This window comes from Plecotus auritus, assembly GCF_963455305.1.
Source record: "Plecotus auritus genome assembly, chromosome: 6".
NCBI lineage: Eukaryota > Metazoa > Chordata > Mammalia > Chiroptera > Vespertilionidae > Plecotus > Plecotus auritus.
The window spans coordinates 86,102,705-86,129,153 of record NC_137773.1 but is presented as its reverse complement, the minus strand read 5'-3'; the positions used below and the strand labels follow the sequence as shown (position 1 = coordinate 86,129,153).

The 26,449-nt window shown below is 46.1% G+C and overlaps 1 protein-coding gene across 1 annotated transcript in view; it reads right to left on the bottom strand.

Moving 5' to 3' along the window:
* CATSPERD (cation channel sperm associated auxiliary subunit delta) overlaps positions 1-26,449 on the bottom strand; it is a gene marked incomplete at both ends in the record, with an annotated part of 51,392 nt that overhangs the window by 24,900 nt on the left and 43 nt on the right. Inside the window, 11 exons of the mRNA XM_080675425.1 lie at positions 452-534; positions 2,645-2,740; positions 4,002-4,152; positions 9,236-9,319; positions 13,947-14,060; positions 15,206-15,273; positions 17,353-17,467; positions 18,770-18,842; positions 22,186-22,262; positions 25,659-25,713; positions 26,156-26,284. Of these exons, the coding sequence (XP_080531551.1) occupies positions 452-534; positions 2,645-2,740; positions 4,002-4,152; positions 9,236-9,319; positions 13,947-14,060; positions 15,206-15,273; positions 17,353-17,467; positions 18,770-18,842; positions 22,186-22,262; positions 25,659-25,713; positions 26,156-26,284 (1,045 nt within the window). The remainder of the gene's footprint in view (positions 1-451; positions 535-2,644; positions 2,741-4,001; positions 4,153-9,235; positions 9,320-13,946; positions 14,061-15,205; positions 15,274-17,352; positions 17,468-18,769; positions 18,843-22,185; positions 22,263-25,658; positions 25,714-26,155; positions 26,285-26,449) is intronic.

The following is a 26,449-nucleotide window of genomic DNA, read 5'->3' as shown; positions in this document are numbered from 1 at the left end:
TGGTGTCCGTTCTGTCTTTTAGTTGTAGTTTTGAAATTGTTGTGCGAGGCAGCAGTTTAGGTGTTTACCTATGCCGCCATCTTGGTTTCTCTCATATTGTTACTATTTTAATAATTAGAGCAATTCCTAGCCTCCAGTAAGAGTATTGGAGCCCTAGCCAGTTTGGCTGAGAGGGCAGAGCATTGGCCTGCCGACCAAAGGGTCATGGGTTTGATTCCGGTCAAGGGCACATACCTTGGTTGCAGGCTCCTCCCCGGCCCTGGTCTGGCTCATGCAGGAGGCAACCAATCGGTGTCTCTCACACCAATGTTTCTGTCTTTCCCTCTCTCTTCCACTCTCTCTAAAAATCAATGGAAAAATATCTTCGGGCGAAGATTAACAAAACAACAAAAAAGAATATTGGAAGTTTGAGAACAAAGCCGGAAATAACCCTAACTTTGATTTTACCTACTTTGATTATGGAACTTGTCAGGATTCCCAGGCTGCCATAATACAAACCATCCTCCTGAGTTAAAACTGCCAGTGCGTTTTCATCTAGAAAAAAAGCAAATAAGACAGAACACTGAAATGAGGCTCTTTTCGACTTGTCGGTTTGGCTCAGTGGACAGAGTGTTGGCCTGCGGACTGAAGGGTCCCGGGTTCGATTCCAGCCAAGGGCACATGCCCAGGTTGTGGTCTCGATCCCTGGTGGGGGGTGTGCAGGAGGCAGCCAATCAATGATTCTCTCTCATCATTGATGTTTCTCTCTCTCTCCCTCTCCTTTCCTCTCTGAAATCAATAAAGTATATTAAAAAAAAAAGAAATGAAGCTTGTTTTAATAGACAAAAATATTTAAAATATAAAGAGATGTTTTTTTTTTTAATTACCCCGAATTCCATCATCTAGACTGGGCTCAACAAACTTCTGTAAAGAACCAGATAGCAAATAGTTTCTGCTTTGCTGGTCATGTCATGTCTATTAAAAGTATTCAACTCTGCCCTGGCCGGTGGCTCAATTGATTGAAGCATTGTCCAGTGCACCAACAGGTTGCAGGTTCGATTCCTGGTCAGGGTACATACCTAGGTTGTGGGTTTGGTCCCTGGTTGGGACACGTATGAGAGGCAACCAATCACTGTTTCTCTTTTATATATCTCTCTCTCAAAAATCAATAAACATATACTCAGGTGAGGGTTTAAAAAAAAAGTATTCAACTCTGAAAGTAGATCTGGACAAATCGTAAGTGAAATGACTGTTCCAATAAAACAAGCTATGGGCCAGATTTGACCCGCAGGCTAGGGTTACTGAGCCCTGACAAAGGTAACCACTGTTAACATTTTAGTAGACATCTTTTCTGATAGTTGCATATACTGGGATCATATTCTGGAGCCCTCCAAGCTGCTTTGTAACTTAATTTTTTCCTTTTCTTTTGTGTACACGGATGTAGTTGGCTGGTTGATATTCTGGTGCCTCAGTGAACTCTAAGTTACTTAACCAGTCCTCCACTGATGGACATTGAGGCTGTTTCTGATCTTTTGCATGTACAAAGTTCCAAGGAAACACAGGACACCATGAAGAGATTTTATGAAAGGGGGTAATAAGACCCAATGTATATTTTTATTCTTTTTTTTTTTTTAAAAAAAAAGCAACCAAGGAGTTTTGCACAGTGGCAGTATCGTAGCCAATGAAGTTTATCTGATTATTGCTAATTGAAAAAAAGCAACCAAGGAGCCCTGGCCAGTGTTGCTAAGTGGTTAGAGAGTCGGCCCCACACTGAAGGGTTACAGGTTTGATTCTCAGTCAAGGCCATGTACCTGGCTTGCAGGTTCGAGCCCTGGCCCTGATCAGGGCACATGCAGGAGGCAGCCAGTCGATGTGTCTCTCTCACATCCAAGTTTCTCTTTCTCTCTCTCTCTCTTTCTCTCTGTTTCCCTCTCTCCCTCTCTCCTTCCCTCCCTTTCACTCTCTTCAAAAGTCAATGGAAAATATATCCTTGGGTGAGGATTAACAACAACAATAATAACAATAAAACAACAGAGGAAGTTTTCAGAAGAAGCAAGTCTTAAGCTGAGCCTTGAAAAAAGCTTCTGATGTAGAAAAGTGAGGTGTCTGTAGGGGAAGGACCAGACTAATGTTACTGAGGGTTTCTCAACCTAAGCTCCATTGTTTTTTTGTGGTGGGGCCTGTCCTGTGCATTGTATGATGTTGGGTAGCATCCCTGCCCTCTACCCAGAAGATACCAGGCATAACCACCCCCAAGTCATGACAACCATCTCCATACATCGGCCAGTGTCCCCAGGTTGAGAACCATGGGGTTAGGTGGACAAAAGGGATCCCTTAGGGCAGTGGTGGGCAGTCAGATGAGATACAAGATATACAGACCTGAATGTCATTTTTGCGAATTTGAATATTATTCTTTAGAAAATATGAAAGATTCTAGACATGGAAAATGATGTGTACTTAATAATTTTTTTAAAGGAGTGGGAAGACAAGCCATTGACTGGGAGAAAATATTGGCAGAGCCTATTTTTGATAAGGGACTTGCATCTAGAATATATAAAAAACACTTGCAACTCAACAATAAAAAGGCAAACAGCCCAATTAAAAAATGACCAAGGACCTAAAGGGACAGTTCAGCTAGAAAGCTACCCGCAGGCTGGACACGCACTCGCAGCCACAGTGTGGATGGTGATGCCGGCATCAAAAACGGAAGAATACAAGGTGCCATGTCCTTCTTGTACCTGGACAGGGAAGACGAGCTGACCTACGAGACAACAGGGCAGAATCATGAGACCTGGGCACGTGTTGGAAGGGGGAGTCCACTGGTGAAATGATAAAGATTCAACAAAAATACAATCCTGAGGTGCAATGTTGTAAAACACCCTCCGGACGGACTTGGGTTTAAGGAAGCTGCTTCACCGCCTGGAAGCTTGCCCACCACAGAACGCGCGTAGTCAGGTAACAAGTATTAGGAAAAGGAGCGCTTTCTTTCTGGAATGGGCTCTCAGGCGGGCAGCCCGAGCCCCTCTCTTGCATGCTGGGGAACGCGGGGTTCAGGTAGGCTGACTGGCGCTGGGTAGCTGGCTGATTGTGGGCCCTCTTGCAACCACACCTGTGCCCAGAGGCTCCTGACAGCACCTCTTCAGGGAGGGCTGCCTTTTGCTCCTCGGCTGTGCCAGCTGGCGGGCTGGAGCTCCAGGGCCTGGGCACTTCCAGGATCCCTCGCCTAGGCCACCTACAGGTGCTGTGCCACTTCCAGATTCCGTTCTCGCCCGAGGGAAGCTCCAGTGAGTGGTCCTGACACATCTCCTGGAGTCCCTAACCTCAGCCCCAAAACAAGGTCTGCAGTTCCTGGACTGAAGGTGTGGACCTCTGCCCTCGGATCTGGTGACTTTCAGAACCTGCTGCCTATGTGTCCCTGAAGGTCCCACGAGGCAGGGGATGGGGAGGGCGAAATGCAGTTAGGAGGTGTGTGGTAAATGGGAACACGGCCCCTTCCCAGGCTCCGGCTCCCCTCCCGCCCTGTGGCAAGACCATCAGTAAGTGGACATGAGGCTTTGGGGACCTGGCCAGCTCCTCAGTCAAGGAAACAGCTAGCAGTTTTGAGTTCACACAGCTAATGCTAAAAAACACCCCCCTTCCCCTGCATGCCCCGGTTTCCTCTGCTTTCTGTTCTTTATAAAACCTTGTGTTGGGAAAGTCTGGGTGGCTGCGAAACAATAGGTAGTAGCCCATCTGCAGGCCGGATGGGACTTAGCCGTTCAACTCCACCGGTGGCAGGTGGTGTGGCGTTCACTGGACCACATGCAAGACCTAATAAACCCATCTCTTCCACAGCCTGCCCTCTGGGTTATGTGAGAATCCAAGAACCATACCTTGAGGTGTTCTGGGACCTCAGCACTTTGCATAACAGGTGGCAAAGTGAGAATGGGTTCCACTCAAGTCAGGGGAGAGAAAAAATAATGGCGTGTGCTTCCCCCACCTGGAGGGGGACCCTGAGTGGCAGCCCTGAGCCTGCCGCTCACCTGAATTTCGGGAAACTAGCAGGCTCTTCTCAAACCAGAAGATCAGAATGCCTTTCTGGCCGGGGGCGATGATGATGTCAAGGGTGCCATTGTAGTCAAAGGGCAGCCCAAAACTGTGGTTCAGAGGGTGTTCCAAATACTCAAACTTGGCCTGAGAAAGACATTCCAAATCTGTGATTACAGAGCAGCAGCAGGTGTAGGTCCTCCTGCTTCATTATTCAAACTTTCTTCAAACTTGCTTAACTGTCCCAGCAGCTCTCAGCAGGGGATGGTTCTGCCCCCGGAGGGCACCTGGCATGTCTGGGGATGCCTGTGGTTGTCACACTGGGGGTGCTCCTGGCATAGTGAATGGGGGCCCAACACCCCACAGTGCACAGGACAGATTCTCACAACAAAGAACTCTTCACCGGAAATGTCCACAGTGCAAGATGAGGTGCCTGCTCTCCCTTAGTCTCTGGCAGGCCCAGTTGGCGCCCTTGCTCCTGAGTTATTATTCAAGTTCCTTTCTCTCCTCAACCCACCTGTGTGCACACCCCAGATTCTTTTCCTAACAGCCTCCTCCATCAAGACACTCGCACCTTGCGACCCTCTAGGGCCGGCTCCGGCGTCGGGTCTGAATTGTTTGGCATGGTTGTCCAAGTTCTCTCCTATTTGCTCTTTATGAAAGCACTACAGCACTGTGCAAGGATGCAGTTTTTAAAAAATACTGTCACTGGTTCATAAGTGAGTCCCACCACACAGCTGCGGCCCTCCCAGATGTCGGTGGAGAGGAGGGGAGACTCCTGGCTTGTTTTCTAAGTGCCTCCTGGGGAGAGAACTAAGTGCTCAGGGTGAGGACCCAGGTGCACAGGCTGCTGAACTTCATGGTGCACCCCCTACCCCCACTGTGGACACCCGCCAGGCCCGTCTGCAGGAGGTGCCTAAGGGACAGTGAGTGTGAGTTCTCATCTCCCAGCTCATCCCTGTGTGTGAACTGGCTGGCCTCAGTCCCCAGGTATTAGAATTACTCAGCTGAGCTGCCGGTATAGGCGAAGCCAATTAAGGCAACAAGGCAAGCCTTGACGAGTTCTAATTGCTTCCTGCGGTGGGGTCAACCAGAGAACAGGCCAGAGGAAACAATCAGCCCTCGGTCCCTCTTCCCGCAGAAGGGCAGCCAGGGGAGGGTCTGCTGGATCAGCGCAGGTGAGGGGCTTCTCTCACTGCCTCTGCTAGGAACCCCACAAAAGGCCCCTGAAGACTTATGCGCCCAGGGCAGGGAGGGGAGAGGGCCTAGGGCTGGCAGCCAATGGAGAGGTACTGAGTGCTGAGTCAGAGTAGAGAAAAGTGTCAGCGAGGTTTTCTCCTCTTTCCTCCATAGGGAGGCTCCTGAAGCTAAAGTCCTAGGAATGAAGGCCGCCCACAGGGGCCTGGGACAATTGCAAGTCCTTCAGAGCCTGCAGAGCATCATCCTGTCCTAAGTCTGGACTAGAAAGGGAGCATCCCTGGGGGGCCTGCCAGGTGACGCTTCCTGATAGCCTGTGGTCAGGCCTGAGAATCATGCATAGGCGGCAACCAGGAGCTGGACTCCTCAGCCACTAAATTCTTGGGATTTTCTGGGTGTGGGAGTGTTTCTGTAAATCAGGCAGCTCCTTATGCTAATGAGGGGACTCTGGGTGGAGCTGGACCAATCTCGTGTTAGAGGGTGAGGCTTTCAGCTATCCAACATCAACCCAAGCTCCTGAGGCTTACTGAGAGTGGGTCTCCCTCAAACTTCAGAGCTGCACACCCTGTTCACAATTTTTGCAATACCAGGTCCTGACTGTACTTAATCCCTTTCCGATTTGATATTTTATCTTCTGATGCAGTTTAAATGGGGAGAGGGAGGGAGGGTGGGTGCGTGGATGAATGGGTATCTGGATGAAAGGTAGGTAGGTGGGTGGGTGGGTAGATGGACTGATAAGTAGGTAAATGGATGGATGGATGGATGGATGGATGGATGGATATATATGTGAATAGATGCACTGCTAGGTAGATGGATAGGTGAATGAAAAACTAGATGAATTTCAGCCCTAGCCAGTTTGGCTCAGTGGATAGAGCGTTGGTGGACTGAGGGGTCCTGGTTCAATTCTGGTCAAGGGCATGTACCTTGGTTCAGGCTCCTCCAGGGCTAAATGCAGGAGACAACCAATCGATGTGTTTCTCTTACAGCGATATTCCTCTGTCTTTCCCTCTCTCTTCCACTCTCTCTGTAAAAATCAATTGAGCCCTAACTGGTTTGGCTCAGTGGATAGAGCATCGGCCTGCGGACTCAAGGATCCCAGGTTCGATTCCAGTCAAAGGCATGTACCTTGGTTGCGGGCACATACCCAGTAGGGAGCATGCAGGAGGCAGCTGATCAATGTTTCTCTCTCATCAATGTTTCTAACTCTCTATTCCTCTCTGTAAAAAATCAATAAAATATATATTTTCAAAATCAATTGAAAATATCCGCAGGTGAGGATTTTTTTAAAAAGCTAGACAGAGGAGAAACCAAGATGGCGGCATAGGTAAGCACCTAAACTGCTGCCTCGCACAACAATTTCAAAACTACAACTAAAAGACAGAACGGACACCATCCAGAACCACAGGAAAGCTGGCTGAGTGAAAATTCTACAACTAGAAGGAAAGAGAAAAGCTCACAGAGAATTGGAGGTACGGCAAAAGGTCTTTGTGCGCGCAGAGAGGAAGGGCGGCTGAGAGCCTGGCTGACTTTCTCTGGCGGAAGGGGGAAGGAAGCCCCCGACCGTACTGAACCCCAGTTCTGACTGCACTGAACCCCAGTCCCGGGCGAAACCCCGTGGACCCAGGCTCATACAGGGTGAGTCTGGACTGTCAGGTAGAGAGAAAGGCACCCGGAGACTCGGAGACCCGGGGGAGACCCAGGGGAGCCCCGGCAGGCAGGGGTCTGAAGGCGCACGTGCCAGTGTGCACAAAGGCTGCGGAGGTTGCCACAGGCTTTCCCTAGTGGAAGGGAGTCGGAAGCTCCTGACTGCACTGAACCCCAGTTCCAGGCGAGCCCCTGGGGACCCACACTCTTGTGGGGGGAATCTGGACTCAAGGGTGGAGACTCGAGAGCCGGGGAAGGCAGATGTCTGGAGGCGCGCGCGTTCCAGTGTGCACAAAGGCTGCGGAGGTTGCCATAGGCTTTCCCTAGTGGAAGGGAGTCAGAAGCTACTGACTGCACTGAGCCCCAGTTCTGACTGCACTGAACCCCAGTTCCAGGTGAGCCCCTGGGGACCCACGCTCTTGTGGGGGGAATCTGGACTCTCAGGCAGAGACTCGGGAGCCGGGGAAGGCAGATGTCTGGAGGCGCGCACGCGCAAGGGCAAGGCTGACTGGAAGCCAAGACTGTCTGCTCCACCCCGAGACTCCACCCCATCCAAGCTGAGCACAGAGGCTATTGCAATTTGGCAAGTCTAATCCTGTAAGGCTGTCTTCAGCACCGAACTTCTCCCAGCATAGACACAGCTGATCCTTACAGCCAACTGGACTGGAGGTCAATTCCTCCCAGTGATACCAACAACAATCAAGACTTAACTACAACAAGGCTGTACACACAGTCCACAAAGGGGTGCACCAAGAGTGTCTACCTCAGGTTAACTGGGGAGGCCGACCCACTGGGCCATATAGGAAACCTAGCACACAAATCTACCCTACCAACTCAGGGAAGCAGTGAAAATGCGGCGTCAAAGAAACAGATCACAAACGAAAGAAATGGAGGAAAACAAACGACTGAATATAGAATTCAAAACCATGGTTATAAGGCTTTTCACGAATATCCTAGAAAAGGCCGATAAATATAATGAGACCCTCGAAGATATGAAAAAGGACCAAATAGAAATTAAGCATACACTGACTGAAATAAAAAATATTATACAGAGACCCAACAACACACTAGAGGAACACAAGAATCAAGTCAAAGAATTGAAATACAAAGAAGCAAAAAACACTCAACTGAAAAAGCAAAAAGAAAAAAAAAATCCAAAAAGTTGAAGATAGTGTAAGAAGCCTCTGGGACAACTTCAAGCATACCAACATCAGAATTATGGGGGTGCCAGAAGAAGAGAGAGAGCAAGATACTGAAAACCTATTTGAAGAAATAATGACTGCCGAAACCGGTTTGGCTCAGTGGATGGAGCGTCGGCCTGCGGACTGAGGGGTCCCGGGTTCGATTCCGGTCAAGGGCATGTACCTTGGTTGCGGGCACGTCCCCAGTGGGGGGTGTGCAAGAGGCAGCTGATCGATGTTTCTCTCTCATCGATGTTTCTAGCTCTTTGTCCCTCTCCCTTCCTCTCTGTGAAAAATCAATAAAATTTATTTAAAAAAAAAAAAAAAAAAGAAATAATGACTGAAACTTCCCCCACCTGGTGAAAGAAATAGACTTACAAGTCCAGGAAGCGCACAGAACCCCAAACAAAAGGAATCCAAAGAGGACCACAGCAAGACACATTATAATTAAAATGCCAAGAGCAAAAGACAAAGAGAGAATCTTAAAAGCAGCAAGAGAAAAACAGTTAATTACCTACAAGGGAGCACCCATACGATTGTCAGCGGATTTCTCAACAGAAACTATGCAGGCCAGACGGGAGTGGCAAGAAATTTTCAAAGTGATGAATAGCAAGAACCTACAACCAAGATTACTCTACCCAGCAAAGCTATCATTCAGAATTGAAGGGCAGATAAAGATCTTCACAGATAAGAAAAAGCTAAAGGAGTTCATCACCACCAAACCAGTATTATATGAAATGCTGAAAGGTATTCTTAAAGAAGAGGAAGAAGAAAAAAGTAAAGATAAAAATTATGAACAACAAATACATATCTATCAACAAGTGAACCTAAAAATCAAGTGAATTAAAAACCTGAGGAACAGAATAATCTGGTGAATATAATAGAATCAGGGGCATAGAAAGGGAGTGGACTGATAATTCTCAGGGGGAAAAGTGTATGGGGGGGTGTTCAGGAAGAGACTGGACAAAAATCATACACCTATGGATGAGGACAGTGTGGGGGTGGTAAGGGCAGAAGGTGGGGTGGGAACTGGGTGGAGGGGAGCTATGGGGGGAAAAAGGAGAAACAATTGTAATAATCTGAATAAAGATTAAAAAAAAAAGCTAGACAGATTTAAGATATGAAAATCCAAATGGGTAACATTTAATAAAACCCTGGATTGGGACAAAGGTCACTTAGAGTCATTCTTCCCAGGCCAAGTGACTCACCTTCTTTTGATCAATGAGAAGCACCCCAATCTGTGACAAGGAGTAAAGGTAGAAGATCCCCCCCAAAGATCCGACTAGTTGTTCCTGTGAAACAAAAATGTGGTATATGAATAAATGGCAAACATGTGTTTAATCCTAAATTTAACTTTAGGGTATCCAATAAGCTAAAATGAAGACAAATCTTTAAAAATTATGATCTATTTATTCTCAATGGAATGTAGCATCCTCAGTAGAACCTCGAGTGAAGACAGCTTTGTGTTGGGAGTTGGAGAAAGTGGTGTTACCAGCTGCTAGAGGCATGCCTAGATCCTTCCTTCCTGCCTAGGTTCCCCATGCCTGTTGTTTGGCTGGTCAGCAGAGTGCGCAGCAGCCACACTGGAGCACAAGGCCACGCTGACATCTTCCAGGTAAGAGAGAGACGACTGTCTTCATTAAGCCTCTGTGTTTTTGGGAGGTGCTATATAACATACAGTGCTTTGGACTGAATTGTGTGCCCCCCCCCTCCGCCCCCTTCCAAATCCATTGGTCAAAACCCTAACCCTTTGTATTAGTCCAGTCAGGCTGCTGTGACAAAATACCACAGACTGGGTGGCTTATAAACAATAGAAATTTATTCCTCACAGCTCTGGAGGCTGGAAATCTAAGATCAAGGTGCCAGCATGGTCAAGCGAGGGCCCTCCTCTGGGTCACAGACTTCTCGCTCTGCCCTCACAAGGCAAAGGGGGCCAGCAAGCTCTCTGGGGCCTCTGGTGTAAGAGCACTTATCCCATTCCTGAGGGCTTTACCCTTATGACCTAAGCACTCCCAAGGGTTCCACCACCACCAATAATCACACACACGCGCGCGCGCGCGCGCGCACACACACACACACACACACACACACACACACTGCAGAAAGACTCTTGAATTAATCATTGGTATTGAAGTGATGGGACATTACAAAGAGCAAACATTGTTCTAGGACTTTATCTTCTCTCCTGGGGAGGGGTAGTGCATTTTTTTGTTGTACACAGAATGGCTGTATTGTGTTGGGCAGACTTTTGTCCTTGTTAGTGTCTTTATTTGGAGTTTCTGGTTGAAGGAGATGTATATGGATGTCAAATTGACAAGAATGGACTTGCGATGGTTAATTCCACGTGTCCACTTGGCTGCACTGAGGGGTGCCGAGAGAACTGGTAAAACATTGTTCCTGAGTGTGTCCACAAAGTGTTTCTGGAAGAGCTTAGCATTTGATTCAGTAGATGAGTAAAGGAAACCCACTCTAACCAGTGTGGGTGGGCATCACCCAATTCTTCGGGGGCCCAAAAGAACAAAAATTGGCCCTGACCAGTTTGGCTCAGTGGATAGAGCGTTGGCCTGCAGACTGAAGGGTCCCAGGTTTGATTCCGGTCAAGGGCATATACTTTGGTTGTGGGCACATCCCCAGTAGGGGGTGTTCAGGAGGCAGCTGATTGATGTTTCTAACTCTCTATCCCTCTCCTTCCTCTCTGTAAAAAATCAATAATATATATATATATATATATATATATATATATTAATTTAATAAATCTTTATTGTTCAGATTATTACAATTGTTCCTCTTTTTTCCCCCATAGTTCCCCTACACCAGTTCCCACCCCACCCTCTGCCCTCATCTCCCCCGCACTGTCCTCATCCATAGGTGTACGATTTTTGTCCAGTCTTTTCCCACACCCCCCACACCCCTTTCCCCCCGAAGATTGTCAGTCCACTCCCATTCTATGCCCCTGATTCTATTATATTCACCAGTTTATTCTGTTCATCAGATTTTTTTATTCACTTTTTAGATTCACTTGTTGATAGATATGTATTTGTTGTTCATAACTTTTATCTTTACCTTTTTCTTCTTCATCCTCTTCTTAAAGAATACCTTTCAGCATTTCATATAATATTGGTTTGGTGGTGATGAACTCCTTTAGCTTTTTCTTATCTGTGAAGATCTTTATCTGACCTTCAATTCTGAATGATAGCTTTGCTGGGTAGAGTAATCTTGGTTGTAGGTTCTTGCTATTCATCACTTTGAATATTTCTTGCCACTCCCATCTGGCCTGCATAGTTTCTGTTGAGAAATCCGCTGACAGTCGTATGGGTGCTCCCTGGTAGGTAACTAACTGTTTTTCTCTTGCTGCTTTTAATATTCTCTCTTTGTCTTTTGCTCTTGGCATTTTAATTATAATGTGTCTTGGTGTGGTCCTCTTTGGATTCCTTTTGTTTGGGGTTCTGTGCACTTCCTGGACTTGTAAGTCTATTTCTTTCACCAGGTGGGGGAGGTTTTCGGTCATTATTTCTTCAAATAGGTTTTCAGTATTTTGTTCTCTCTCTTCTTCTGGCACCCCCATAATTCGGATGTTGGTACGCTTGAAGTTGTCCCAGAGGTTCCTTACACTATCTTCATATTTTTGGGTTCTTTTTTTCTTTTTGCTTTTCCGGTTGAGTGTTTTTTGCTTCTTTTATTTCAAATCTTTGACTTGATTCTTGCAATCCTCTAGTCTGCTGTTAGATCTCTGTATAACATTTTTTAATTTCAGTCAGTGTATGCTTAATTTCTAGTTGGTCCTTTTTCATATCCTCAAGGGTCTCACTAAATTTATCGGCCTTTTCTAGAAAATTCTTGAAAAACCTTAGAACCGTGGTTTTGAACTCTCTATCCAGTCGTTTGCTTTTCTCCATTTCCTTTATTTGTGATCTATTTCTTTGTGTCCGCATTTTGTCTGCTTCCCTGAGTTTAGATAGAGTGCCTTTGTGTGCTAGGTGTCCTATAGGACCCAGTTACCTGATGTGGACACTCTTGGTGCACCCCTTTGTGGACTGTGTGTACAGCCTTGTTGTAGTTAAGTCTTGATTGTTGTTGGTATCACTGGGAGGAATTGACCTCCAGGCCAATTGGCTGTGAGGATCAGCTGTGTCTATGCTGGGAGAACTTCTGTGCTGGAGACACCCTTATGGGAGAAGACTTGCAAAAGCCTTTGTGCTCAGCTTGAATGGGGCAGAGTCTCAGGGTGGAGCAGACAGCATCGGTTTCCCGTCAGCCCTGCCCTAATAGGCCCCTGTGTCTCAGTGTCCCGTGGTAATCGCTGCAAGCACCTCTGAGAGAAAGCCGCCCTCGAGTTCTGCCCGCTGCCAGACAGTCCAGTTTCTCTCGCGAATGAGTCTGGGTCCCCAGAGTCTCGCCCGGAACTGGAGTTCAGAGCAGTCGGGAGCTTTTGTCTCCCTCCTGCTTGAGAAAGCCAGCCGCTCACTTAGCCGCCAGTCCTCTCTGCATGCACGTCTCAGTACCTCTGCCTCCTGCAGCTCCTCTGAGTCTCAGTGTGCTTTTCTCTTTCCTTTTAATTGTAGAATTTCCACTCAGCCAGCTTTCCTGTGGTTCTGGATGATGTCCATTTTGTCCTTTAGTTGTAGTTTTGAAATTGTTGTGCGAGGCAGCAGTTTAGGTGTTTACCTATGCTGCCATCTTGGTTTCTCCCCAATAAGATATATTTTTAAAAAAATGTTGGAGGAAGGGCAAATCCACTCTCTCTTTTTGACCTGGGGCCTCCATCTTCTCCTGTCCTCTTCCTGGTTTTCCAGTTTTTGGGTTCTGGGACTTACATCAGCAGCCCCTGGGTCCTTCCAGGTCTAATTTCAAATGAAAACATGTGGCTGGTTAGGTTCTAGGCTTCTTTGGGGCTTTTAGGCAGGACTGAGAAACCAGATCTGAGACATGATCAGAACTTGGGTGTGGAGTAGACTCTGTCTGCCCTCCTTTGGACATCCTTCCTAAGTGCTTGGGGGTAAAGCCATTCTCTGAGTCAGAATAAAACGTCCTCATTCTCTTAGCTACCCAATGTCCTGATCACTTCAGCTGTGCCAAGCCGCTGGCCTTGGTAAAGGCCCTGAGCTTCTCTGAGCCTTCATCCCGCTATTAGTTTCCTAGGGCTGCCACAAACCAAACCAACCAACCAAACAAACAAAAAACACCACATACCGGGGGGCTTAAAACAGCAAAAACTTAATGTCACCGTTCTGGAAGGCAGTCTGGAATCAAAGTGTTGGCAGGGTTGGTTCCTTCTGAAGTTCTGAGGAAGAAGCTGGGCCATACATCACTTAGGGCGTGTGGTGACTGCCAGCAGTCCTTGCATTCCTTGGCTTGCAACTGTATCCATCTCTTCAGTGTCAGCCCGGTCACACGGCCTTCTCTTCTGTGAGCATCTTTGTGCCCTCTCCTCTTATAATGACACCAGTCATTGGATTTAGGGCCCAATCTAATCCACTATGACTCCATCTTGACTTAACAAATTACATCTGTAGAGACCCTATGCCCAAGTAAGATGACATTCTGAGGTTGTGGGTGAACATAAATTTGCAGCGGGGGGGGGGGGGGGGGGGCGCAAATTCAACCCAATACCGTTCTCATCTATAAAATCAGGGTCATAAGAGTACTGATCTTCGGGTGGGCATGGGGTTAAATATCATAATTAATGTGCAGCCTTTACTTTGGCACTAGTTTTCATAAGCACTCCATTAATGTGCTATCATCTACAACCTCGTCTCCTTTCCTAACTTCCTAATCTCCCTAGCCAGGTCCCATGACCTGGAATTTTCCCTACCCTCCCGAGAGACAGAAGCTCTGGTTTACCCACTGCGCGCTAATTACTCCAATCACACACGAGACATTTATCTTTTTTGGTTCACTTTTTTATGCAAATGCACGTACCTGTCCTTCATGGATATAATTCTGAAATGTGTATCCCCAGTTATCTGAGAAATATATATTGGTCTGAGATATCTGTTCTCCATGCGAATAGGCAAAAATGAAATTACTTATATCCTGGAAGAACATACACAGAACAGTCACTTTAAAAGGAGGTTTGGGGGGTGGGGGTGGGGAGACGCTGTTGAAGGTCACAAACTTGCACACAGTAGCTACATACTCCTGCAGATCTAATGCCCAGGAGAGTGATTATAGACAGCAATGCTATACTGTAAGCTTCAAAGTTGCTAAGAAACTAGATATTAATGGTTCCCACCACAAAAAAAGAAATGGCAATGATGTATCATGATGCAGGTAACCCTACAGTGGTCATCATATTGCGATATGTAAATGTATCAAATCATCACATTGTACACTTACAATGTTATGTCAATTATATCTCAGTAAAAAAGGGAGATCAATGCCAAGGGTAAAACTCCTGGGCAATTACCCCAGAAAAATTAAAACATACGCACATACAAAAACCTGTACATAAGTGGTTATAGCAACTTTTTTTTTGCAATAGCCCAAAAGTGGAGGCAACCAAATCCTGGTACATTCAGACCACGGAATATTACTTGACAATGAAAAGGGAAAGACTAGAGATATGTACAACAAATTGGATGAGTCTCCAGAGAATTTAGCTGACAAAAGCTGGTCCTCAAAAGTCCCATATTGTACGGTTCCGTTTATATAACATCCGTGAAGTGGTAAAATTATAGAAGTGGGGAACAGATTAGTGGTTGACAGGGGTTGGGGTGAGATGGGGGCAGGGAGGTAGGGAGCTTTGGGATGACAGAATAGACAGTCTGGTATTTCAATGGCAGTAATGGTTCTGTGATGTGGCAATGTGATAAAATGCTAGATACATTGTATCTATGTCAATACTAGTTTTAGTATGCTACTACAGTTATGTAAGATGGTAGATGTGGGAAGGGTACATGGGAAACTATATGATCTTTTCAACTTACTGGAGAGTCTATAATTATTTTAAAATAACAAGTTCAAAAAAAAAAAAAAAAGGAAGGTATATGGATATATTCTTAGTGTACTAGCCAGGTGATCTGAAAGTAGCTCCAGAGCCCCTCCTGCGTCTTGGGTTGTCGTGTGAGCCCTGGGGAATGACATTGCCCCAAGTCCAAAGGCCCAACCCCCAAGGATTCGCCTGTCCTTATTTCCATCTGTGCTCAGAGCAGAGTAAAAAAATGATACCCTGTACTCACCAAGCAAAAGGGATGCTTACTATAGCAACAGTTGTCACCAGAAATATGTGAAACAGGGTGTTTTATGCCTGAAAGGAAAAGATCATTTGGAAACTATATGAGTTACCTGAAGGTCAGGGAAAAGGTTTAGACACTGTTAAAGATTTTGCTTACTTTGGTTCAGTCACTAATTTAAATGGAGACTGACCTTGTATGCACATATACATAACCCATGGACACAGACAATAGGGTGCTGAAGGGCTGGGGGATGGGGGGGTGGGGGCAGGCTGGAGGGGGTCAATGGGAGAAAAATGGGGACATATGTAATACTTTCAACAATAAAGATTTATTCAAACAAACAAACAAACAAAAAACAAAAAACAAAAAACAAATGGAGACTGCAGCCAAGAAATCAGGACAAGGCTAAGTAACCTGCTATTGACTTGTGGGGCCGGACGGTTCCTGGTTGTGGGGGTCGTCCTGTGCCTGTGGGACATTTTGCAGCACCCCTGCCTTTAATGACTCAATGTAGCACTTTCTTCCAGTCTGGACAACCAAAAATACCTCCCCACATTGCCAAAGTGTCACCCGGGGGGCAGAACTGTCCCTAGTTGAGAAGCACACACTCTTTTAGGACTATGCCAAAACTGCAGGAAGAACTCCCTTCTCTTACCGAGGTGTTCTTTGATTTCATTTTAAGTGCAGAAACTTTGGCTTGAAATGAAACAAAAAACCACCAGTGTTGGTGAGAATGTGAAGAAAACGGAACTTTTGTACCCTGTTGGGAATGGGAATGGTGCAAGACTGGCAAACAGCATGGAGTTTCCTCAAAGAATCTGAAAATGGAATGACCATATGATGACTACAGAAGAGATATGCAACTTTCACACAGACAATGAAGAAAGACATTGCTGAAGATTTAGCTTCCTTTGGTTCAGTCACCAATCCAAATGGAGACTGCTGCCAAGAACTCGGGAGAAGGCTGCGACTCCGAAGGGCAGCAATAGAAGAATTAGGAAAGATCACCAAGAGCAAAGCTGTGTCATTAGAGACCAAGGTCTCCAAGATTATCCACACCCTGGTGTTCCCAATTACTGTGCCCGGATGTGAAAGTTGGGCAGTGGAGAAGGCTGATAGGAACATTGGTTCATTTGAAACATGGAGCTGGAGGAGAGCGCTGCAGGTACGCGGGACGGCCAGGAAGACAGACAAGTGGGTCCTGGTGTAAATTAAGCCAGACACATCGCTGGAGGCAAAAGTGACCCAACTGAAGCTGTCCTACTTCGGGCACATCATGCGAAGGCAGGACTCTTTGGACACCACAGTCATGCCGGGGAAAGGAAAGGCAGCAGGAAAAGAGGAAGACAAACTGTAAGATGGATTGATTCCGTAATAGAAGCCACAGACATGAGTCCACAAGAGCCGGGCAGGGCTGCTGGGGGAAGGGCAGTGTGGACATCACTCATTCAGAGTGTTGCCAGGAATCAGAGCCAATCCAATGCCACTTCTGGGAATACAAAAAAATTTAAAAATTAAAAGCATGGACTCAGGAAGATATTTGTACACACACACACACACACACACACACACACACACGTTCAAACAGTGTTGTGCACAATAGCTAAAACACGGAAGCAACCCGAGTGTCCGCTGGCCGATGACTGTATAAACAAAATGTGGTCTATCTGTACCATGGAATGTTGTCACCAAGCACCTAGAAGTCGTTCTTGTCCAGAGAAGGGTTCTCTGGCTTATAACTGCAATCTGCAGTGGATGGGGGTTCAGCCCAGCTTCCGTTTGAATTTTAAAGGACAAGGTGACATTCAGGGACAGACATCCACATAACGGTATGGTTTGTCCTTCCGAAATTAATAACCATTTCTCTGAGGTTGGCTGAACTCAAATGAAATAAAAAAATACAAAAAGGCCCTGGCTAGGGTGGCTCAGCTAGTTGGGGTGTCATCTCATACACCAAGAGTTGGTGGGTTCAATTCCTGGTCAGGGCACATACCCAGGTTGCGGGTTTGATCCCCGCATGTGGAGGCCACCGATTGATGTTTTTTTCCTCCTCTCTCCCTCCCTTCCCCCCTCTCTCTCAAATCATTTAAGTAAAAAAACAAAACAAAACAAAACAAAAAAACAAAAAAACACATAAAAAGAATATATACCTGTCGATGCAGTCCAGGAACTGGTTTTAATATTATAAATATAGACTTTTTTATTCACTACTAACAGCAATACTGAACCAGCAAAATGTGCTGATGTTACTTCTGGTATGCCAACCTATAAATAATGACATACATAACATCAATAAACACCTCTTTTTGGATATCAATTTGGGAAGCAATACTTCTAGACACACATCCAAGAAACATTTGTGCCAATAGGAGCTGTTCGGTTCCTAGATATTGGGGACTATGTATCCTGGGGTAAGCTGGAACCAAAACTGGGAGGTTGAAATCGGTGTTTGGTGGCCTCAGACAGCTAAATTCACTCCCTCATCAAAACCTTCTCTGAGCCCTGGCTGGTATAGCTCAGGGGTTAGAGTGTCAGTCTGCACCTCAAGGGGTCATGAGACGTTCGATTCCCAGTCAAGTGCACATACCTGGGTTGCAGGTTCGGTCCCCGGCCCTAGTTGGGGAGTGTGCAGAAGACAACCAATTGATGTGTCTCACATAGATGTTTCTCTCTCTCTCTCTCTCTCTCTCTCTCTCTCTCTCTCTCTCTCTCTCTCTCTCTCTCCCCTCCCTCCCTCCCTCCCTCCCTCCCTTCCTCCCTCCCTCCCTCCCTCCCTCCTTCCCTCCCTTCCTTCCTCTCTTCCTTCTACTCTCTCTTAAAAAAATCAATGGAAAAAAATATCCTTGGGTGAGAATTAATGACAAAACAAAAACCCCAAAATACAAAAAACAAACCTTTTCTGAGGAGGCCCTGGCCAGGTAGCTCACTTGGTTAGAGCGATCATCCCAATATGCCAAGGTTGCACATTAGATCCCAGTCAGGGCACATACAGGAATCAACCAATGAATGCATATAAGTGGAACAACAAATCCATGTTTCTCTCTCCGGAAAAATAAAAACAAAATAACAACAACAAACCCTTCTCCAAGGATAAAGCCTAAAGATAAATGATAAATGAGGAGCATAAATGATGAGCATAACTATTGCTCTGTATCTTGATAGATGGCAAAACTTCTTTAGCATAGGTGCTAATGGTAGAATTTCTCAAGATAGTTACTAAGAGGGTAAAGGTTTTTCTGTTTTGGTTTAGGACAATTTAGGGAGGCCCTGGAATTAGTGCATGTAATCTATCTATTCCCAACACACAACCAATTGTAGGAAGCATTGGCAACAATTCTGCTTCCTTTTTCAGGAAAAAAGGGTACCATTTTGGTAGTAAGGACAGAATGGAATCAACCCTCTTTTTTGGCTTAGAAACTACTCTCAATGTCTTAAAGAGATACATTTTTTTAATAAAATAAACTTCAAATGAACAAAAACAAACTAATGTGACACTTCCAAATTATACCTTTACCCTGAGTATTATGTATTTCAAGCATCCTTCAGATTGTTCCATATAATAACTACCTGCATTGATGGAGGGATGGAAAATGGAGGAAGACTACTCTGAAAGTTATTTCTCGTGAAAAAAAGTTGTCGTCTGAAATAAATAATAAAACAGTTAAATTAGGAGAATTTTACACAAGGGAAAAAAAAGACAATGGCAGTCACTCTAAAAATGTTACACATACCAAAATTCCTTTAAAAATAAGGAACAATTTAGATTCTGCCCATCTATCTATCTATCTATCTATCTATCTATCTATCTATCCATCCATCCATCCATCTATCTATTTTTGCATGAGTAAATTTGTAAAACCTGGGTATTGAACTTCTTGAAATAACAATATTTTAAAAGTGTGACCAGCCCTACCGGTTTGGCTTTCCCGGGTTTGATTCTGGTCAAGGACACATAGCTACGTTGCATGCTTGATCTCTGGCCCTGGTCAGGGCGTTGTGGGAGGCAACGGATTGATGTGTCCCTCTCACATCAATGTTTCTCTCTCTCTGTCTCTCCCCCTCCCTTCTACTCTCTCTAAAAATCATTGTAAAAATATCCTCATGTGAGAATTAATAAATAAATGTGACCACATTGTTACCATAGACAGTTAGTCAAAGTACAGGCAGCCAGTGGCAGGGTGAGTGTGGGTTGACTGGCCACTTTGGAGGGCCAGGCTGTATGGGGGCTGTGTGGAGGATGCAGGCATGCTGGCATCCAGGGGCACCCTGTGGACTCCAGTGGGCTCCCTGTGATGTGAAAATGCTGTGTCCAGTGTAGGGAGATGGGCCTAATGGTGGGTCCTGCAGCCCCTCCCCCACTCCACTCTCCACTAACTCTGATACTATAGACAGAGAGTGCCAGGGAGTCTTCCCCATTGGTCAAGATGGCGCACTAATGCGCCAAGATCTATAAAGATAAATGGATAGGGCCTGAACATGCCAAAAGCTAGAAAGACAGGGCCCGAATGCACCAAAAGATAGAAAGATGGCCCTAGCTTGTTTACTCAGTGGTTAGAGCGTCAGCCTGTGGACTGATGATTCACGGGTTCAATTCCAGTCAAGGGCACATGCCTTAGTTGCAGGCTCAACCCAGGACCCCAGTTGGGGCGCATGGGGGAGGAAACCGGTCAATGTGTCTCTCTCACATTGATGTTTCTCTGTGTCTCTCCCTTCTTTTCCAGTCTCTCTAAAAAAATCAATGGAAGAAATATTCTCGGGTGAGGATTAACAACAAAAAAAGCTAGAAAGATGAATGGATAGGACCCGAGTGTGCCAAAAGCTAGGAAGATAATTGGATAGGGGGGAAAAAGCCTTCCCCTCCCTCTTCCTACAAAAATAGTGGGCTTGAACAGGTAGGGGGGATCATCTTTGAGATGGGAGTCAATCATTCTTCCAGATCATAGCACCTGAATAAACCTCTTTCCTTTTGCAACAGCACCTGTCTCATGAGGTTGTCTTTCATTGTGGCAGGCAACCAAACCTGTGTTTCAGTTATAGTTTTGGTGACCCAGATGGGGTAGCATGGACCTCAGTAAGTCCTGGAGGGCCTGGGCTAAGGTCCCAGCTGCCTGTGGTAGGCTGACCCTGGGAGCAGGACTGTGGGGGCTTCCCAGCAGCTGCCAAGAGTTTTTCTCATGGAAGTTTGCTGCACTCCTTTTCAAGGCATCAGCTGCCTGAAATGTTTGGCTAGTGAAATGTAATGGGTGTCTAAGCAGATGGACTCCACGACTGAGTAAGTTGAACTGGCATGCATACCGGGGCAGGGGGGTCCTCTTTCCCTGTGCTTGGGCTTCATGCCACTTGGATCCAGTTAGAACCACTTGTCGTATTGGTTGGCAGGAGATAAGCAGCGAGGACCTGCTTGTGAGTGCTCATTTGAACGAATAGAATTATAGATCCAAGTTTTTTTCACATGTTCCCACTTTGTCTGGAGTCTTTCTATGTTTATGGTTTTGGGTTTGTACTTTTGTGCCACCAGAGGATGTTCTTTTGTTGTCTCCTGAAGGGAGCCCACTGGGCCAGATTTTAGTAGATTGATCTATGTACAGCTATGATCCAATGACTAAGAAGGGATTGGTTTTCTATTGTAACACTGCTTGGCCTGTGCAAGGAAAAAATAAATGACTTCTAAATGGTTCCTTAAATTACTACACCATCATACAGTTGGAATTGTTTTGCCAATGGCCAGGGAAATGTCCAGGTGTTTATACCTTTATACAATGAGGATTCAGCAAAAAGAAAAAAGAAAAGGGAACCAAACTAATGGTGCAGAGAAGAGAACTGGCTTCAAAACTTCCCCCTAATAGTAAGACACAGGAATAAAAAGAAAATGAGATGAGCCTCTTTAATGCCCTGAACCTGGGGGACCTTGGAATAGCAGCAGGAAGATTTCCCCCACCACCATCACTGCTGCTAGATACCGCTGAAATAGAGCCCAGAGGAGCAACAGCTCCAACCGTGTCTGATGAAGGAATGGTCTCCCCTGGAAGACCAGGCAGGGCACCCAATGTGGCCAGGGAGCATCCCTATCTGGAGCAGGACAATTCCCTTTGAAGAAGAATAAACTAGGGAGGCAAGCCTGTTGGCCACTGCTGTCCCATACTCAATTTTCCACTTCAGATGTACTGAATTTGAAGAATTCCAACCCCTCATATGGGTAGGATCCTCAGAAAATGGCAGATCTTATCACCTCCATTTTTTCCATTCACCATCCAAACTGGGCATACTTACAGGCTATCTTGAACATCCTGCTAATTGCCAATGAAAAGTGGTTAGTTATAGATAACACTGGGGCAATTCCCTTTACAGAGCCCAACTGGGACCCAAATGGCAGGGACCATTGAAAGGGCTTAAGAAAGAGTGCCTAAACACAAGAATCTGATTAGGATACTGGCCATTCAGTAGAGAACAAATGAAGACTATTCTGAGTTTTTAGAAAGGATCTATCTGGCCTATTGAAAGCACACTGACGCTGACCCACAGGGACAAGAAAATGTTCAGATGGTAAACATGACTTTAAAAATATATGTATTTTTTAATTGATTTCAGAGAGGAAGGGAGAGGGAGAGAGAGAGATAGAAACATCAATGATGAGAGAGAATCATTGACCGGCTGCCTCCTGCACCCCCCCAAACTGGGGATTGGGCCCGCAAACTGGGCATGTGCCCTGACCTCAACCTCCTGGTTCATAAGTCAATGTTCAACCACTGAGCCATGCCAGCCAGGCTAAACATGACTTTTATTGGGCAAAGTGCCCTGGAATTAAGTACTTTCTGGTCTCTTCATCTCTCTTCCTCTGACTTCCACCCCAACTGTGGACTCCTTGAAGGCTAGTAACTAGCAACACAGGACAGACCCATCTTCCTTAACCTTCGTTGAATGAATCAACGAGGGAAAACATTTTAATAAAAATGATGGTAACAATCCATAAAATGGTTACTTACCCTAGATACAGGGCTATGTTTTTCTTGCAAGGATGTTTAATCAAGCGTGTTGTCATAGATGAAAAATACAGGATATCCTGGGCAGATAGTTGCAAAATCTTAATATCAATAATAATAAACACTTCATGAAAACAGTGTCCTAATGTGCAATATTGAAAATGTAAAGGTGAACTCTGAATTAAGCAGGTGCACTGTATCAATATCATTTTCCTGTTTTGATATTAAACTCTGGTTATGTCAGATGTCACCACTGAGTATAGGGTGCCTGGGATATTTTAAAACTATTTCTGCAACCTACGATGAATCTATTATTTCAAAATAAAGAGTGAAAAAAGATTCTTAAGCTAATTCATAACACATCTCATTCCACATGTTATTTTTTTATGTCCAGATTGTTAGTTATTAGAGAGGCGAGAGGACAAAGAATTGTAAAGCTAACAGGTTAGAAACCAGCCACTTTGAGATTATTTAGAAATGCTGTCACCTCTTCACAAATGATGTAATGTCAATAGGTAATTTATTTTAACAAGTGAAATATTTTTTTCTTCATACATTTTATTTTTTAAATGAATTTATTAGGATGACATTGGTTAATAAAATTTATAGCTTTCAGATGTGTAATTCTATAATACATCATCTGTATATTGCATTGTGATCTCATTACCCCAATTTCTTCATGCGTTTTAGGTACACGTGGGGGGAAAGGAAGTTTCCTGTTGTACTATCTATACTAATAATAGAAGAATATGCAAATTGTCCCAGATGCTGTCACAGTAACAACTGAACAGCAGCCTGCATGGGGCAACCAGGCCGGCAGGGGGGTTAGTGAGGGATGATCAAATGACTAAACAGCAGGCTGTGTGAGGTGACTGGGCCTGCAGGGGGACAGTTGGGGGTGACTAGGCCGGCAGAGGGGGGAAGTAAGGGGTGACCAGGCTGGCAGGCGGTGGGGCAATTAGGGACGACCAGGCTGGTGGTGGTGGGGAAGTTAGGAGTGATCAGGCTGGCGGGGCAGGGGCAGTTAGGGGCAATCAGGCTGGCAGGCAGAGGCAGTTAGGGGTGATCAGGCTGGTGGGGCGACAGTTAAGGGTGATCAGGCAGGCAGGCAAGTGAGCAGTTAGGAGCCAGTGGTCCCAGATTGTGAGAGGGATGTCCGACTGCCGGTTTAGGCCCAATAACCAATCCCCGGGATTGGGCCTAAACCAGCAGTCGGACATCCCCTGAGGGGTTCCGGATTGAAGAGGGTGCAGGCTGGGCTGAGGGGACCCCGCCCCATGCACGAATTTTGTGCATCGGGCCTCTAGTATCATATAAACAAATATAAACAAATTTGCTTCCCATGTTATTGCAGATCTCCTATCAAATAGAAGAACACTGGTGATCTGATTTCTAAACCCACTTCTGTCTCCTGGCTTTGTCCAGGTTACTTGATCTCTACTTTTTTTAGTGAAATGGGAAAGATAAATCCTTTATTTCAAAGTGCAATGGTAAAGATTAATGTTGTATATCTAACACAACACGGGCACCACAAAAAATACTGGGAAATATTCTGATCTAGTTATTAGATAAAAGCAAAGAATGAATATTAAATATGGAGTCACATACCCCTCGAGTTTCATGGCCACCATGAATTATCTTTCCTGTCCTCACTGTGTGAACACTAGAGGTAAGCAACAAGAGAGACCTTCTGTCAATGTTTATTGAATGTTCAGCATGACTCCCACCAGATTGTCTCTGGGTTAACTCTGAAGTACCTATTCTTGATGCGTTTCAGGTTATGGAGCCTCTGGAAAATTTAATTAAACTGGGGGTCCTCCTCTCCCACAAAGAGAGACATGGATACCCCAAAATGGAGATATTTCCAAGTGCTCATAAAGGTCCATTTGCAGACCCCAGTTTAGGAAGATTAAGAATTCCTACTTCAACGTTTTCTTTTTCTTCTTTTTGTGTATGTGGAGTGTTGGTGGCTGGAAGTATGTTGGTATAGTTTACAGCAGAGGTTCTCAATCTTGGATGTGCGCCAGAAGCACCTGGAGGGCTTGATAAACTTTATAAGGCTAGGCCTCACCTGTAGATCCAGGGAACTGCAGTTGTAACGAATTCCCAGGTCATGCTGTTCCTGCTGACCCAGGACCACATTTTGAGAACTCGTATGGGGAAATGGGAGAATTAGATGAAATCTTTACAGACTTTGAAACAAATCCTCCTAGTAAATCTTACTGGAAAACCCTACTCCACATGGACTAGCTATGTGTCTTTAGACCTGTGTGTCTTTCATTTTGCTGGGTCTGTTTTCACAACCCTACAAGGTTAATGAATCATTAGTAAAGATGAAATGAGGCCAAGCATCAAAGCACACATTCAGTATTTCATCATCAAACAAGGCCCTGCTAAATGTGACAGCTCACTTCTGGCAAGAGCTCCCTGAGGACAGGAACTGGGCTTTATAGCTTCTGTCTAGCTCGTATGGCACCTTGCATAGCCTTCACTAATATAACAGTTACTGAAATCTAATAATGTTCTAGGTATTGAGCGAATAAAATAAACATTCTACACTCTCATGGAGCTATTATTTCTAGTGACAGCAACAGAAGAAAAAATTGTCAACAGAAAATAACAAGTTAGTGATTGATAGTAAAAGGCAGATATGAGGAGGGGGGGTCTTAAATGAGGAAGTATTATTTAAGTCAGGATTGAGATCTGATTGATGAGAAAAAAGCCATGGAGAAACCTGGAAGCAAAGCGTACCATCGGAGGAAATAGTATGCACCAAGTCTCTCCCATCCCCAAAGCTGGATCTGGTTTGGCGTATTCAGGGACAGTGTGCCCAGAGCAGTGACTTCATGGGCAGGGACCAGATTGGTGGTTGTAAAATCCCTAGGAACACTTGGCAATACCTAGAGACATTTTTTATTGATGGGTAAAGCCTGGGGAAGTAGGTACACCTGGCATCTAGTGGGCGGAGGCCAGGGATGCTGCTCAACATCCAACAGTGCACAGGACGGCCCCACCCCAGAGAATGATCAGGCCCTACATGTCAGCTGCGCTGCTGTTGAGAAACCTGGGACCAGATCATGCGAGGAAATGCAGGCTGCTCAAGGAACTCGGGTTTTATTCTGTTCTGGGTGCCACAGAGAACCAGAGAAGGGGAATGACGAGATCAAATTAGTTTATCAATTCCTCTGGCTGCCTGCGTGAGGGATGGATAGGAAGGCACAGCCTAGGGTGGTGGCAGTGGAAGTGGCTTGAAGGGTTGGAACAGTCCAAAGTTTTGAAGTGGCAACAAGAGGACTTGGTGATGGACTGGATCGGTTAGAATGGGGTAAGAGAAGGGGAGGTATCACGTTTGATTTCTAGAAGAGTAAACTGGGAAACCTCAATCTTTCCGGGATTCCGCCCAGGCCTCCACTCAGAGGAGCCAACCTTCCTTCCCGACCCCTGGCAGCACCCCAAACCCGGAAGGGCGGCCGCACCGGCACAGCGGCTGAGCTCTGGCCAGCGAGCATAGCCGCAAGGACGCTATGGCGACTAGCATCAACACCAGCATCTAGTTAGAGGCACCGCCGCCGCTACCACCACCACCGTCCTCAGCCGCCGCTACCACCACCACTGTCCTCAACCGCCGCAGTGTTGCTTCACAGTCTGGGCATGCGCAGAAGAGAGCCTGAGCACCGCGTCTGGTGTCGCCACGGATCCTGAGCATGCGCGCCTCGGCTCCTGGGAAGTCTAAATTCACCCATCTCAACACGCCCCCTTCCAGAACCTGGACACGCGCATGCTCTCACTGGAGTCTGAGTATGCGCGCGTTGTCCCCCGAACCGGCCCCTAGAGCTTGGGCATGAGCACGAGCACGGGGTTGCTGGTGCGCGTTGACAACTTCAGCTTGAGCGCAGTTTCTCCCGAGGAAGTTCAAATTCACCAACCAGGAGCCTGAGCATGCGCCTATCACTCGCACGCCCTAAGCGCCCACGTGTGCACAAGGCTCTCCACACGTTCCCGAAGGTTCACTTTCAGCAACAGCTGGTCATTTTCCTGCGGGTTAAAGCGCGTGCTCACCTCCACGTGACCCGAAGAGGCCTGGGAGGTGCCAGCTGGTTGGCTGGAAGAGGTGGATTTGTTGAGGGAGCTTGAACCACGCCCCCTCTTCAGGCCCCGCCTCCACTTTCTTCCAAGCCTCAGTCCCCTCAATTCTTCTTTCCGGGACTCCGCCCCGCAGGCACCGGAGCACGCTCCCGACGTCACGTGTACTGCAGTCCTGTGAGCG